Genomic DNA, 15,687 nt, shown 5'->3' on the forward strand with positions numbered 1-15,687 from the left:
TATTTGTATACATGTTTTTCACTAATATTCTCTACAAATTTCTGAAAACGTCACAGACCAGCTGTTTGTTTGCTGAAACTGAATTACACACAAGTGGAGCCGATCGTAATTTGCTCACATGGTCACTTTTTCCCACTGTACGTCGCACTGACTTTTATTTAGGAATAAAAACGTAAACTGGGGCTAACTATCACTGAAAAGCCCCGTAAAATAAAACCCGTTGTGGCTGTTGCATGACAAAATGTGAGAATGTCCAATTGTCATTTCCTGTGCAAGCTCTGTATAAATCTGCTCTCTGTTTATATACAGGTCCTTCGTACTTTACATATCAGCTGCCAAAGGTTTATGGAAGCTTGTGGTGCAAATCTGAATTGACCTGTGTTGCTGTGATGGAAATTCTAGAATAAATTTGTTAAACATGCTTGATAATGGGTTCAATGAATGGATAAGTCATAATGTCAGCTAGCAAACCACACAAAGTAACTCCCCAGTAACCTACTAATTGGGTGGTGGAAAGCAGTCAATATTTTATTCTAGCATGCAGTGGTAAGAGAGGCTTTGCAGAGCACGACTCCTTTATCACACTCCAATGACCTAGTTGGGTTTTGGCAACTTGGGTTCCTGCCCCTTGGCAGCCATTTACACATATCAAACAGGCAAGATTTTTGTCAAACACAACAAGGGTTTGTCATTTTCATACAAGCAGCCAGCTGGGGATTGTTTAGATTTAATGTCAGGGAAAAAGTCTGTTCTGAAGTTGATTGATGGTGGCTTTAACAAAGAGTTCCACTCTGTCGTCTCCTTCCGCTGTCGTTAGTCGTCTAAACAGAACTCTTATCATCCCGTGCTCGCTTGCACACATGGGCGTACGTGAAATATGCGAGTGCTCCATTGTTTACATTCAGAGCAAATGAGGTTTTCCATTAATAGCTTCTGTCAGGCAGTACAAGTGCAAGTGTTCATGTGTGTTCTTGCATGAAAGCACTAACGCTTAAGGCTTAGTTCTGCTTCCTCCAAATTAGCTGGGATCTGGTGGTGAGGTTGCACTTCGTGGGGATACTGCTGCACCACTTTCACTCATTCAGATCTAATCTTTTTTTTTTTTTTTTTTTTTTGCAGATCGCTTTTATCAAGCAAGGTGATGCATTAATAGACTCAACAAGTTTCATACTTTTGGATTAATCATTTATTATAATGACGAAATGGATTTATGGCGCACATGAACTGCTGACCTTTACGTGTGTCCTTGCTCAGCGGAAGTCATCAAAGGTTAATTGTGTAAAACTGCCATTAATTTGCTCTCAAAGACGTGGGAAGGATGTTGGCTCATAACTAGTCAGAATAAAGAGGTCAAGATGAAGCCTCTCCATATGGGAAAATATCACTAATTACAGCTGAACAAGAACACGCTTTAATATTCTGTCCTTCCTTTTTTCTCTCCCCTTCCCCCTTTCTTGTGTGTCTTCAGACAGAGTCGCAGCTGTAGAAGTGAAGCTCACACCTAATTTCGAGCATGAACTTGGCAAGTCAGGTGCATGTTCTGGTGGCCTTGCTCACCTGTTTGGTCTTATTATGCAAGGCCCAGGAGAGGGACTACATCGTGAAGGAGGAGCAGCAGGAGAACGTTCGCATCGGGAATCTGCGCAAGGACCTCGACCTCAACCTGGACCCCAACATCAGGCTGTCCTCTCCGCTGCAGTTCAAGCCTGTGTATAAGACGGGCGACGTGCCTTTGGTGAGGGTCGAGGCCAACACGGGGGAGATTTTCACCACCAATCACAGGATTGACCGGGAGAAGCTGTGCTCGGGGATCTTCACGGAGAAACGCTGCTACTACGAGATCGAGGTGGCAGTGCTGCCCGACGAGATCTTTCGATTGGTTAAGATCCGGTTCCTGATTGAGGATGTGAATGACAATGCGCCCCTCTTCCAGTCCACTGTAATAAACATCTCCATCCCTGAAAACACAGCCATCAACACCCGATACCCAGTGCCATCAGCGTTCGACCCTGATGTGGGAATTAATGGGATCCAACACTACGAGCTGGTCAAGGTGAGGATTTATTCTTATTTTAATTCATATAAGTAGGATGTAAAATACATAGAAAGTTTCCCTAGTTTAAATTAGAACTAAGTAGAACCTTTTTTTTTTTTTTTTAATTAAAGAAACCGAAATGTGGAAGCTGTAATTAGGGAAGGATAATTAGAGGAGTGAAAGAACTGAATATAAACATGCTTCTGGAGGTCAAAATATTATTATTTATGATGGTTAGCTGTGCTGTTATTAATTACAAGTATTGGTCAGTCAAGACTTTTTCACTAGGTCTCATCATCTGCCCGTTTACTTCAAACTCAAACTAAATACAGTCACCAAAATCCCTCACACACACACCTTGAGGGAATTTTTAGCCATTTGTGAAGAACAGCTTAAGCTCTGCTGACTTCACGTCCCTGCATGACAAAGAAATATTCCTAAATTTAAATCACTCATTTCAGTCATTCATTTGTCCTTTCAACCATTTTCTGTAGTCATCTAATCCTGTTTAGGGTCACAGTGGGTTCTGGAGTATTTCCCAGCGAACAACATGCTGCAGGCAGCGTACAGCTTGGACAGATCTCTAATTCGTCACAGGGCCAAAACAGAGACACCGAACCACGGATTCAGTCGGTCACAGCTAAAGGCGATTTATAGTCACGTATGTTTTTGGACTGTGAGAGAAAAACCACCTGGAGAAAACATGCATAGTGCACACAAAATGGTCCAAGCCAAAACCAATGGCCTTCTAGCTGTCAGGCAAAAAAAAAACCTGCAAATACATTGATCCCCTTGAAGTCCATTGTGTATTGTCAATCATAATTGCAGTATTATTAATACAATTGCTTAGCTTTTTTCCCTCTTGGATATCTAAGATAAATTTCAATTTTATTTTGCCAGTATTAACTGTTCTTACTCCAATACAAACAAACCAAAATTACCATAAAGGCAGTGTTTCACAGATAACAGAGCTTCTTTAGCTAAACTAGCAGTGTACTACAATTTCAAAAGTGTAAGTGGAAAAAAAAAAAGTATTTTATAAAAAAAAAAAAAATCCATCGAATGACTGTCATTGGTAATTGAAAAATGTTTAATGCACATGATATTGATTAGTCATAGACTGTTTACAGAATGCCACATGTCTGACTAATTGATTGTTTTTATTTGATGGACGCTTGTATTGTTTTACCTTTTAGATGATTTCACTTGATATGAATCAGGATCTGGATTAACTGACTCTACAGTCCCGCTGCCGTGCTTTGGTTGTTCTCTTTGAGAAAAAGAAGGAAAAAAAAAAATGCTATTAATTTACACCCTGTTGAAAATGTGACCTACTTTTTCATAAAGAGAAATGTGTTGCGAAACCTAAAATATTTAACACTAGCCATAAAACTTCCTATGTGCTTTATATCATTTTGGCAGGAGGCTGTAAAAAAACGGGCCACTTTTCTCTACGTGCAGATATATCTGAGAATATGCATTGAAGAGTGCAGACACAACACATAGAGTCCCGCATGTCCGATTTCCAGCCACAAGTTACATGTTACACAAGTTACAAGTCTGTCTTAAATCTCTGCGAATGAAAGCATGCAGCATCGCATGGTGATTTCATTTGCTCTTTTTTTTTTCCCTAAAAGGTGTTGGATGTAATTTCAGATTTAACGACAATATTCTAAAATCTTCAGCTACATTTAATTTATATGTAATTATAATTATATTTATATTTATATGTCACATGTTACAAATAAAGAATTAGTACAATGGAGGAAAAACTTTTGGATTCAAAATGAGTGAGATCAGTGAGAGTATAGAGGGGTGTAGATTTAACATTTCCCTCAATGCTGTGACAGAATGAACAGAACATTTGCCGTCTGTATCTGTCTCGCTTACCAATAGGCATTTTGAAAGCGTCTCCTCTCTGCCAGGGCCTCTTCGATGCAGTGCTCCGAATTGTTCATGTCTGGAAAATCACCAACCAAATGTTCAGCTCATTACAGTGATCATCTGCAATCATTTTCTTTGCCCTTTTCACAATATATAGCGCCATAAACCCCTGCATGTAGTCATACATTTCAGAGCATCTGTGGCTTTTGGTCCCTGATTCAATTCTTCTCATTATATTCTCATTGGACCTGAGATTAATTTCCTCGTGCCCCAGGTTCTATATGAGTTAAAGCATTAAAGGAGCCCGAGACATTTTCATGCCTTTGGTGTCGTTCATTTCAGAAGTGCGGTAGAAAGCTGGAGGTTTAGTGGGGAAGGACTGTGCAAGCATTTCCTAGAATAGCTTTTGGCTGCTAAGCCACCCGTGGTCTATCTCTGTTTGGTCCTGGGAGATTTGTCTCAGAAGCTCCCTAAGAGTGATAGTTTGTCCAGTTTTCTTGTGTTGTTCAGGGCACTTTTCTAAAATTGCTACCATCGTATGGCAGAGTCAGCCGTACTCAGTGTTTTGTCACTCCCAGGTTTTCAACATACAGAACAAATAAAAGAAACCGGACAGCCTCTTTGTACACCTTTCCTTTTTTCTAAAATTTAAGAAGTAAAAGAAGAAGTTTTATTTATATAGCACTTTTTCCGCAACAAGGCAGTTCAAAGTGCTTTAAGGAATTATTTAATTTTGTAATATCCACTGTGCCACCCCTAAAGTTTTTACTAGCCGGGTCTGGCCACCGCTGTGTATTTTTTTTTTCTGGGGATACCACTGAGCCCCCCCCCGAGAAATTATTGCAGATTATGCTTGCAGACAAATTATCCCATGTGTGAAGAATTTTTTAATGTCATTAATCGCAGAAAATTAACCCATAATAATTGTTCAAGACAAAGAAAGCAAACACATGTGGAGTTACAGAGGGATTTCCTATAACAGGACATGTGCAAGATATTCCGCTTAGAGACGCACTCCTCAGAGATTCTGCAAAGGCATACATATCAATAGAAGAGGATAAGGGCACACTGTATGTGTATGCATGTAAAAGAGACAGCAGTTGTTAATAATGTAATTATATAATGACAGCAGTTAATTGTCTCTGTCAGTAAATTATAAATTAACTGCAATTAACCACATTTTTTGGGACAGCTGAGTTCAGTTAAACAAGCCACACTCAGGCCTGGTTACGGTAGAATCAAGGCAACATCGGCTGAAAGATCTCAAGAAGCAGAAGAGAATTCAAGTTACTGTAAAACAGGGTTTTTTCTATTTTAAAACAAAGACAGTCATTATGGTGTTGGTATTTTGAAATTTGTTTATGATCTTATATTAGCATGGTAAGCACAGCTGAAATATTGAACTCGTTTTGTACATCCAATTGAATACATATCCATTAAACACTAACTTAGAGAGTCTGGTACTATTTTCTAAATGCAGGATGCTCCATGAGATAAAGAAGTTGAAAACTTAAAATAATAATACTGAGTAATTTAGCTGCAGTCATTTCAGTCTTCAGGTTTTTTGCTTTAACCTGAATGGCTGCTCCATTATTTTCCCTTCGATTTTGGAGTTGACATAAAATGATCAATATTTTGGGCTATTATTGTCTTATTTATAGACATGTCTGTGGCCATCAGGAAAAATAGACGGGGATCAGACATGGAGAGAGTAGGAGAATGGGTTAAATGGATCCATCAGTCAGGCTAACATTGTAAATAAGAGGTTGTTCGTAATGTGTTGCCTGCTGAAAGGTTTAACAAATTAACTAATGCAAAGAGAAACATTGTGATAAAACCTCTAAATTATTGTTTCACCACTCAGCATCACCTTAAGTGACATATTCAAAGTTTAATCCGAGTTTTATTTCAGAAATGGAGTGAAAGATGAAATCAGTGATAATCTGAGGCACCGTTCTGTTCACAGTCATCGTTTACATCATCAACCAGCTCATCTTCTGTCAGTGTCACTCAATCACTGTCATAAAAATTAGCCAGTTCTCATTTGCATTTGCCCTGTGTCAGCCCCCAAATTCAGCTTTCACACAAACCTTTGGACCTGTAATATAAAACTACAATCATCAAGCAAGTTCAGAAAGGCATGCACACTTTGCCGTTTAGAGAGCTTTGTCCTCTTGCTCAGCCTTAAGGTTTCCTGCAAGTGATTCATGCCAGTATTTGGCCTTTTCTTAGCCTGCCCCAGATCTTATCGCAATCCACCAGACTAATTCTGCATTCAGAAGAATGCACAGTCTCAGGGAAAGCTCTCCTCAACTTATTGAAATGCAGTGAGGGCTGTCTTGTCAGTTTTAAAATTGTTTGAAACCAAGACAAAAGCACAGTGGAACTGCGAGCTCATAAATCACTGTGCAACATTCCCTTTGACACATGCTAACTCAACATCCTACTATTATCAGGCTTTTCCAAATATCACTGCACAGATACTGAGCGACTGTGCAGAATCAATGAACTAGTCAAACAACTGAGGATTGAAGAGCTCTGTATGGATGGAGATGATGATAACTTTACAGCTCCCAGAATGTTTCCTCGCCCCTATAGGTTACCTGAGAAATCATTTTCCAGCATGTGTAAAGATTCTGCAGAGTTTAACCGTGTGGCAGTTTCTCCATGTTTCACGTTCCATGCCCACTTATTTTTATAAGATTTTGCCCAGAAGGATACCTAAGTAAGGCCCGGAAGATCAGTGCTGCTGCATTGGCTTTTTTAAGTAGTTCTGTCAATCACTAATGTGTTGACAACATTTCCTCTGCATGCAATTTCTCAGAGTACACAATAATTTACATGCTGCAGCTGCACGTTCTTGTGTCGGCTACAACGCTGTGTTGGCAGAAGGACAGCTCCACATTTTGAAATATACTGCACACTCTTGTGCTTGCAATTTGGTTAAAATGGTCCCCCCTTGAATAACGAGAATGTACATATCTTAATCTCATTTGATAGCTATGCCTAGACAGAGTAATCTCTTCCAACATTATGTGCAGCATGAAGCTTATCTCTTTAAAGAGGATGCTTTTTCTTGTTTTACCATGAAACTGCTTCTGACTGAGAGAGCTTCAAAGGGCTTCTTTGTTTCATAATGTGCATGCAGCTCATTCATAGGCTTGATCTTCTTATTTCCTCCCCCTGCTCTCCTTTTCTCCTCTTTTTGTATCCCTTCTTTCTGTCTTTTACCTGCTTTATTCCTTTCCACTTGCCTCTGATTTATGGGTCTATACCGTACACATTTTACGTTAAACATTAGGAAGGCATTTACTCTTAACTACTACTGCCAGTTCATCTGGTTTCGCATGTGGATTACTCATGCATTTCTTTTCATTTTCTTCCAGCTGTACCTTTGCATAGATTTAGCTCCTCTTGAGCAAAAAGCCTCTCTAATATGTAGGATTTTTCCATTCTGCTCTTTTTAATTTAAGGTGATCCCATCTTGCATTGTACCCAAATATAAGTTTATTGGCGTGTCTCTTTTCCCTCAATCTTTTCCCCTCTGATAATGAAGCTGAAAATGGTGCAAGGTTGCCTGATCCATTCTAACATGACACATGATAGGAGGATAAAGTGAAATCTCATTTTGGGGAAGGCAAAAAAATGAGAAGGCTAAAGAAGTAAATGGATCCATTCGAGCTGTAGTTATATGGAGAGGATGAACATACTTGATTCATTTGAAAGATTGGTCACATTTCAAGCAGATTAATTGGCTTCGTTTTGATCTTTCACAAGCAATAAATCACAATGTGGAATCAGTTTTTGAGCACTATTCTATCACATTTATAGGGATTCTTCTTAACCAGGCAGAGTGGAGAAATGAATTTTAAGGAATTATTTCTATATCACTAGAAACTGAATTATTAACAGAGAGAAAATATGCTTTTCTTACATTTTGATAGACACTTAAGTTCAAAACCATCCATGCCTCTGCTAGATCTACTTTTAAAGCAATCCTTTAATATTACCGACATGTTTCTTCATTCAACAGCCTGAATATGAGCATTTGGAGTGGTTTAACCATAGGCCCAACTTGAACGTGTTAGAGAATTTGTGGAGGGAGGAGAAGATCAGGGGGTTAGCAAGGAGACTGTCCATCCTCAAAGATGTATCACCAAACATACATCATTAAAGATCCAGTGGATACAGCTTATGAACAATTGAAAGAAGTGTTTGATTGCAGTAGAAATTATTTTATTAATTATTGAAAAGTATCAGGAACCAAGCAGAAAGGCACAAGGAAAAAAAATATTATTAATCTTTTGCAAAAAAAAAAAACTGTCGACACAAATCCACCAAAGAAAATATCTCAAAAATCCAACAACGGGCCCAAAAGAAAATGTCAGCTACATCAAACCTCACAGAAGATAACAACTTCACACAGAGAAATCTATACACACAGGCTAGCCTGCAAGAAACATGGAGGGAAGAGGGGAAAGACACTAAGTCAATGAATAAACATAAAGAACTAATTCAAAGCAACAAGTAGCTAAACCCAAATATTAAATCTAAAACACCCCAACATACAGATGATTCCAACCTTTAGAATTTAGAGACTTTTTCTCCACAGTCAAGTTCTCTGCTCTCATCAGCAGCCAGATGATTCCTCCACCTTCTGGCGTTGCATCATAAAAAGTTCCCTCCTCCAGCCAGTTCTTTAAGTCTCGACAAAAATAAATAATGCCATGTAATGATCTAAACAAATGTCTGCACATATTAGCAAACAGTATTGTTTATTAAACCAAAAATAATAATCATTGCCAGGCTTTAAGGATTCTTCTCACAATAACAACTTCCACGATTGATAAGTGTTTTTGTTTGTGTGACCTGTTAGCATCTGGATTTTACTTTCTCATTTAATTGGAAAGACTGTAATTCTGAGTTTCTGACCTGATGGTCAAGCTGAAAATTGCCTTATTCTGGTTACCAGCCAATTATTTTAGAGTAGAATTTTGAATTTGTTCCCTTAAAGAATATATTCACATTGTCATGTGTAGCATCAGTATTAACCACAGCTGTTTTCTCTTTTCAGAGTGTCAATGAGTTTGGCTTAGACATCATTGAGACCCCGGAAGGTGACAAGTGGCCACAGCTCATTGTTCAGCAGAATCTTGATCGGGAGCAAAAGGACACCTTTGTGATGAAGATCAAGGTAGAAGATGGTGGCAACCCCCCCAAATCTAGCACTGCCATTCTCCAGGTTACCATTTCCGATGTCAACGACAATCGTCCTATCTTCAGGGACAGTGAGTTGGAAGTCTCTGTTCCAGAAAATGCTCCGATGGGGACTTCTGTGGCTCAGCTTCACGCCACAGATGCAGACCTGGGTTCCAATGCACAGGTCCATTTTTCATTCAGCAACCAGATCTCCTCCTCAACCAAGCGTCATTTTGCCATCAACAGCTCTACTGGACTGATTACTGTAAAGCAACCTCTAGATCGGGAGGTGACTCCTGTTCATAAACTCATTGTTCTCGCAAGTGATGGCAGCTCAACCCCATCAAGAGCCACAGTGATTGTCAATGTCACAGATGTTAATGACAATGTTCCTTCCATAGACACTCGCTACATTATCAACCTGGTAAATGGAACTGTTCTACTGTCTGAGAATGCTCCTCTCAACACCAAAATAGCCCTTATTACTGTTACTGACAAGGATGCCGATCTGTATGGCAAAGTGGCTTGCTACACTGACCATGATGTTCCTTTCCGGCTTAAGCCTGTCTTTAATGATCAGTTCTTACTGGAGACAGCTGCCCCTCTAGATTATGAGACCACTCGTGAATATGCTATTAAGATAGTGGCCTCGGACAGAGGAACGCCTCCTTTGAACACTTCTGCTATGGTCTTAATTAAAATCAAGGATGAGAATGACAATGCACCCATTTTCCCTCAGCCTGAATTTCAACTGTCAATACCAGAGAACAATGACCCCTTAATGCAGTTAATAAAAATCAGTGCCACTGATGCAGATAGCGGACACAATGCTGAGATTATTTATACTCTTGGCCCTGATGCACCGGACGGGTTTAACATAGACAGGCGATCGGGAATTCTCTCTGTTGGGAAACGTCTGGACAGAGAGAAGCAAGAGAGGTACTCATTCACTGTCATAGCAAGAGACAATGGCTCAGCACCCTTACAGAGTAATGTCACTGTTAGGCTAATTGTTCAGGACCTCAATGACAACAGCCCAGCTTTCACTCACCCTGAGTACAACTTCTATGTGCCTGAGAACCTGCCGCTTTATGGGACAGTGGGCTTGATCACAGTGACAGATACAGATGCTGGAGATAATGCTGTTATCACCTTGTCTATTTTGAACGGCAAAGACAATTTCATCATTGACCCTCAAACTGGTGTGATCAAACCAAATATCACCTTTGACAGGGAGCAGCAAAGCTCATATACCTTCATGGTCAAAGCAATTGATGGAGGACAGCCTCCAAGTTCCTCCTACGCCAAGGTCACGATTAATGTTGTCGATGTGAATGACAATCGCCCTGTGTTTGTTATCCCTTCCTCCAATTATTCATACGACCTGGTGCGAACCACCACCTCCCCAGGTTCTGTGGTGACCAGAGTGTTTGCCATTGACAATGACACAGGTATGAACGCTGAGTTGCAGTACAGTATCATCAGCAACATCATCATCACATCTAGGGTCTCCCCTCGAGGTCTCTTTTCCATCGACAAAACCACTGGTAACATAACACTGCAGGAGAAAATTGTACTAGCTGATCAGGGACTGCATAGACTGGTGGTCAAGGTCAAAGATTTAGGCCAACCTGAGTCATTACATGCTATTGCACTTGTACACTTGTTTGTCAATGACACTGTGTCGAATTCTACCTTTATCCAAGAGCAGCTGCGAAAAAGTATGGAAACACCATTGGACCGTAATATAGGGGACAATGAGATAACGCCTCAAGCCAATGGATATGTAATTGTTGTTATAGCGATCATAGCAGGAACCATGACTGTTATTTTGGTGATATTTGTCACCGCCTTGGTGCGCTGCCGGCAGACACCTAGACATAAAGTAGTACAGAAAGGCAAGCAGAGTGGGGAGTGGGTGTCACCCAACCAAGAGAACCGTCAAATCAAGAAGAAGAAGAAGAGAAAGAAGCGATCTCCTAAGAGCCTTCTCCTAAACTTTGTGACCATAGATGAATCCAAGCCTGAAGACCCCACACACGAGCATGTTAATGGCACCCTGGATCTTCCTGTAGAGCTTGAGGAGCAGACCATGGGAAAGTACAATTGGGCAACCACGCCTACAACCTTCAAACCTGACAGCCCAGACTTAGCCAAGCATTATAAATCTGCATCCCCTCAGCCCACATTTCAGATCAAACCAGAAACTCCTGTGGCCCCTAAGAAACATCACGTGATCCAGGAGCTCCCCTTGGACAATACGTTTGTGGTGGGCTGCGACTCACTCTCCAAGTGTTCATCGACTAGCTCCGACCCATACAGTGTCTCAGAGTGCGGCTGTCAGGGGGGATTCAAGGCTGCAGGGCAAATCGCCACCCGGCAGGTAATTCATGAATTCTTTTTTAAACCCACCCACACTAGTCTCCACTCACACTCCCCATGCTTTTCCTTGGTAGCTGATGTAAAAGGGGGAGGGGGGGAGCATGAAGCCAAGGGGTTTTCTCACACAAACCACGACCATGTCTACATAAATGCCATTTGCACCTAAAAATGAGGTCACAAAATGGAAATAAGACATAATTTGTCAAACCAATAGCCCAAACCTTGTTTTATACTGTTTTTGCATCCTAATAAATTGCAGGTTAAATCAATTGTCAAAGACTTTGGTAATAACAGTTTTTTTTTTTTTTTTTTTTTTTTTTTTTTTACCTTGACTGTGCGTAGTTAGTGGCATAAAGCATGATTTAGAGGCCTGGAGGATAGGAAACAGTGATTGAACTCTGATGCATTTGAGGTCAAGGGCGAATTAAGCTGTGTATATCTGGCTGATATGTTTAACAATGCATGTAAAATGTGTCAAAGGGTCCTCATTTTATCAGGTATTCATTCAGCCATAAAGTGTGAAAGTAATAGCTCAGAACAAAAAAAAAAAAAAAAAAAAGAACTTGTGTGTCTGCGCATGTGTGTGTGCGTCTGAGGCTTGACAAATGACCTCACTGTTTTGTGGTGTCTGTCCTTAAAATAGTATGTGTCTTAAATGCGCCAGTGAGGATTTGTGCAAGTGAGGCTCATTTGAATACCAGGGTACAGCAAAGGGCTTATGATTCCCTAAAAGATATGTGCCAAATGCGAAGTGCCCCAATAAATAACAACTGGCAGGGGAAATAAATGTAAATCAGACATGAGGAGAGGTGGCCTTACTCAGCCCTGACAGCACAAGCCCAGTGCTGTTTGGAAGACTGAGTACTGCTCGGGACAGGGGAGGGGGTCATGGAGACCCAGGCTCTGCATCCCCCAAGGTGATGCAGAGCCTGGGGACCAATATACTTAAACACCAAGGGTGCAATAGTCCATAAAATGCCTGCCTGGACAACTCTGCATTAAGCCCATAAATGTTCCACTTTAATGACCCCAATTATTTGTATAAATGGCAGATACACATTCTTTGCATTCTTTAAATTGTCGATTTGGACGATGACTAATCTTGCCAAAGCTGTCTTGCCACTTTGATGTGTTTTAGTGTGCGTTTGACATGACATCGGAGAAAGCCATTGTTGTGTCTCTAATGACTAAGTATGTGACCGGGCTTCAGCAGCATATTTTAATTACACAGGGTTGACTAGCTTGAGCACAGAGAAGTAATTTATTCCCACTGGCATGACACTTTATTTAGTTTTACTTCAGTCTAAAATATTAAATCAACTTAGTCATTTTTTGTTGTTTTTTTCCCCCCCCAACTCTTTTCTTGTGTTTTGCTTTTTACCAAATTGTGTCTTGGTTTCAGGCTTTTGTTTCTGTTGCAGTTTTGATCATAGTAATCATAGCTGCCAACTCATATATTTCTGGGTCAATTTCATGATGTTGCATCAATATTGTTTGATGCTTTTTTTTTTCATTAGGTGCTACCTTTTGTCTGTGTCCACACCATCGTTTTCCTTATTGTTTTCTTCATTTCTGGTTGTGTTATGCCTCTTTTTTTTTTTCTTTTTTTTTTTGCCTCGCGGCATATTATGTGTGACACGTAGCGAGCTTTAAAATTCTTCATAGTGCCGTTGTAAATGACTGTTGATCCCGTAAAGTGTAGTGCTTAGGCTAATTTATGAAGACACCCACACAGAGCTGATAGTCTTTTCCCTTCATACACCTTTTATTTGAAACCCCAGTCAAAAGCTATGCCCTGCCACACCACATCATGCATAAGTCTGCTCCATGCCTCTGGTGCTGAAGATTAAATCCATAATGTGTTTATATGACACATTGACAACTTGTCAGAATGATTTTCCCTTCTTACTTGTAACGACTGCCAGAGAATATGCAGAAATATTCAGTGTGTGTCTAACAATTCAAAATTATTATTATCCCTGATGTATTTTACTCATCACAGATTTAAATTGATTTTCACTTGTGTTGCTGATCAGAGTGGAGTATTTTTGAGCAGATAATTTAAAACCCATGAATATTTGATTAGTAAACATTCTTCCAAATCTTCAGGCTATGTTTATATCTCATTATTTCTAAGGTATTTATTTTCTCGACTTTCTGAAGATGGGGTTTCATGTTTACAATCTTTTCATATTTTGGTGTCACAGGGGTCCCAGCAATTGAATAATATATCAGAAAAAAAAAAAAGTGCTCTCAGGGGTTCTGCTTTCCAGCAGCCATCTCTAACGGGGTGGCAATGACAACACACAGTCTCTAATTGTTGTGTCCCCCTTAAGCAACTGCCACGCAGTTCCTCCCACTTTAGATGTTACATTTCCCACAAGTTTAAAGTGTGCTTATTTAAAGCCTGTGTCAGGAAAAAAATAAAAAATAGCATGGAGCTATGCCCAGTGAGAATCAGTGGCTGCAAAGGTTAATTAAATGCACTAAAGGGTTAATCACTTGTAATACAGTATGATTAAAATCACCGTAATTGGTTTGCGAATAAGGCTGATAAGGATGAGGGGGGGGGAGAAAAAAGGCAGGCGTCCTTTACTATTATCAGGGATGCCACAAACTATCCTTGGGCAATTTGTGCTCGAGAGATGCGAGGTAGATGACCAGCAGCCCTGGTTTGCTGGGGCCCAATTACATTTTCAGCTCGCTTTGATTTAATCTCCATGCTTCTTCGAAGAAAACTCCATTTTTGCGAGACTAGAAACAAATACTTGAAACCGGGCCATTTCTTCAAAAGGTGTGGCTTTCTCCCTTTATCAGATGAAACAAAAAGAATAAGCGAGCACTCTGGTGTTTGTCAAAATGATTTCAAGTGCAGTTCTTAAAACAAAAAGCGGCATTTGTTCTTTAAGTTCCGTCTCTCATCAGCGCGACGTCATGCCAGAGCTCCAAAGGCAGAGATCATAGGCAGGTTGTTAAGTTTCTTCCTTTTGCTTTATCAAAGTGACAGACAATGCTTCAGCGACTTCACACCGAAAAGCCAGAGGAAAAAATAATAATGCATTGACAAGAAAAAAAAAAAATAAAACCTCACCCATGGAATAACAATCAGGAGGGAACACAGGAGATAATTATGGTTGAAGGTCACTAAAATGTTTTCAGGGACTTACAGATGTAGCTGATAAGGAGGAAAGCTTGTAAAAATACTTCAGAGACTGCAGATTTGTGCCACCATATGGCTTCATTATACAGCAAGAGCTGTATTTGCAAATGCCAGCCTCCGCCTTCCCTCCCTTCTTCTCACAGTCTCATCATTTTCTTTTAACCCCTACCCCCTTTGATATTGGAGGTCAATCTGCCTTCAGTGATGAGGAGCTCTTGTTAGAGCATGTGCTTTAGCGGGGGCAGATCAAATTACTTTCACCCTGTTTTAGTGGTTTCAAAAGGCACATTTAAAATACGAAAGAAAAAAGGGGTTAATGAATGCGTTTGTTGAAGGGTTGCTGATTCTTAAATCTAACCTCTAGTGGCAAAACTCCAAAGAAGATTTTTGTTGTTGCGCAGTCCGTATGCTCAAACGACTTTAATAAAATGTTTTTATAACATTTTCATGTTGTTTTACCTGTCTTTCTCTGTTGCATTCATTGATTGTCTTTGGATAATACAATTGAAAGGCAATGGAGTAATGAATTTTATATTAACATCCTAGAGAGCTACTATATGATTTGTTTGTGTCTTGTTGTCTATTCATGGGTTGGGATCAGATTCTTACAGTGTGATTACCTTGAGGAAACAAAATAATTTTATTTGAAATAAAAATAAAAATTATCGCTGCTACTGATAAAATAATTAAGTTAAAAACATATAAATGATTTAAAGTATTGATTGATACAGCAATTAAAATATCTGAAGCAGACTAGTTTTGAAACAGTTGCCCTTTAAGGGATAGTGTGGATTAGTTGAAGTGATCTTCTGTGAAGATGCCATTTTTAGAAAAGTGAGTTGGAAAGCTGACAGGCAAACCCTCAAGTCTAACTGGAAATGTTCAAATATGCAGGATTCAACACTGTATTAGAGGGTATTAAACATCTACACTTTCACAAAATACTGTTGTTAGATTTTTTTACCCCTTTTAAGCCAGGCATTCATGCTACTTAGCAAAATTTATTTTGGTTGATGTTGCCAGCTGT

The 15,687-nt window shown here is 39.8% G+C and overlaps 1 protein-coding gene across 1 annotated transcript; it reads left to right on the forward strand.

Moving 5' to 3' along the window:
- Positions 1 to 618: 618 nt before the first annotated feature.
- On the forward strand, positions 619 to 14,585 carry pcdh11 (protocadherin 11). The gene is made up of 2 exons (XM_088009510.1): positions 619 to 2,053; positions 8,994 to 14,585. The coding sequence occupies exons 1-2, from the start codon at positions 1,514 to 1,516 to the stop codon at positions 11,664 to 11,666; spliced, it is 3,213 nt and encodes a 1,070-aa protein (XP_087865636.1). The 5' UTR covers positions 619 to 1,513; the 3' UTR covers positions 11,667 to 14,585.
- Positions 14,586 to 15,687: the final 1,102 nt, after the last annotated feature.

This window comes from Poecilia mexicana, unplaced genomic scaffold (assembly GCF_051168715.1).
Source record: "Poecilia mexicana isolate PSO_F unplaced genomic scaffold, ASM5116871v1 scaffold_10, whole genome shotgun sequence".
NCBI classification, from domain to species: Eukaryota; Metazoa; Chordata; class Actinopteri; order Cyprinodontiformes; family Poeciliidae; genus Poecilia; species Poecilia mexicana.

Coding starts and splice junctions, on each gene's coding strand:
- pcdh11 (XM_088009510.1), top strand. CDS start 1,514: ATGAACTTGGCAAGTCAGGTGCATGTTCTGGTGGCCTTGCTCACCTGT. Junction 2,054..8,993: donor AACACTACGAGCTGGTCAAG/GTGAGGATTTAT, acceptor TTCTCTTTTCAG/AGTGTCAATGAGTTTGGCTT.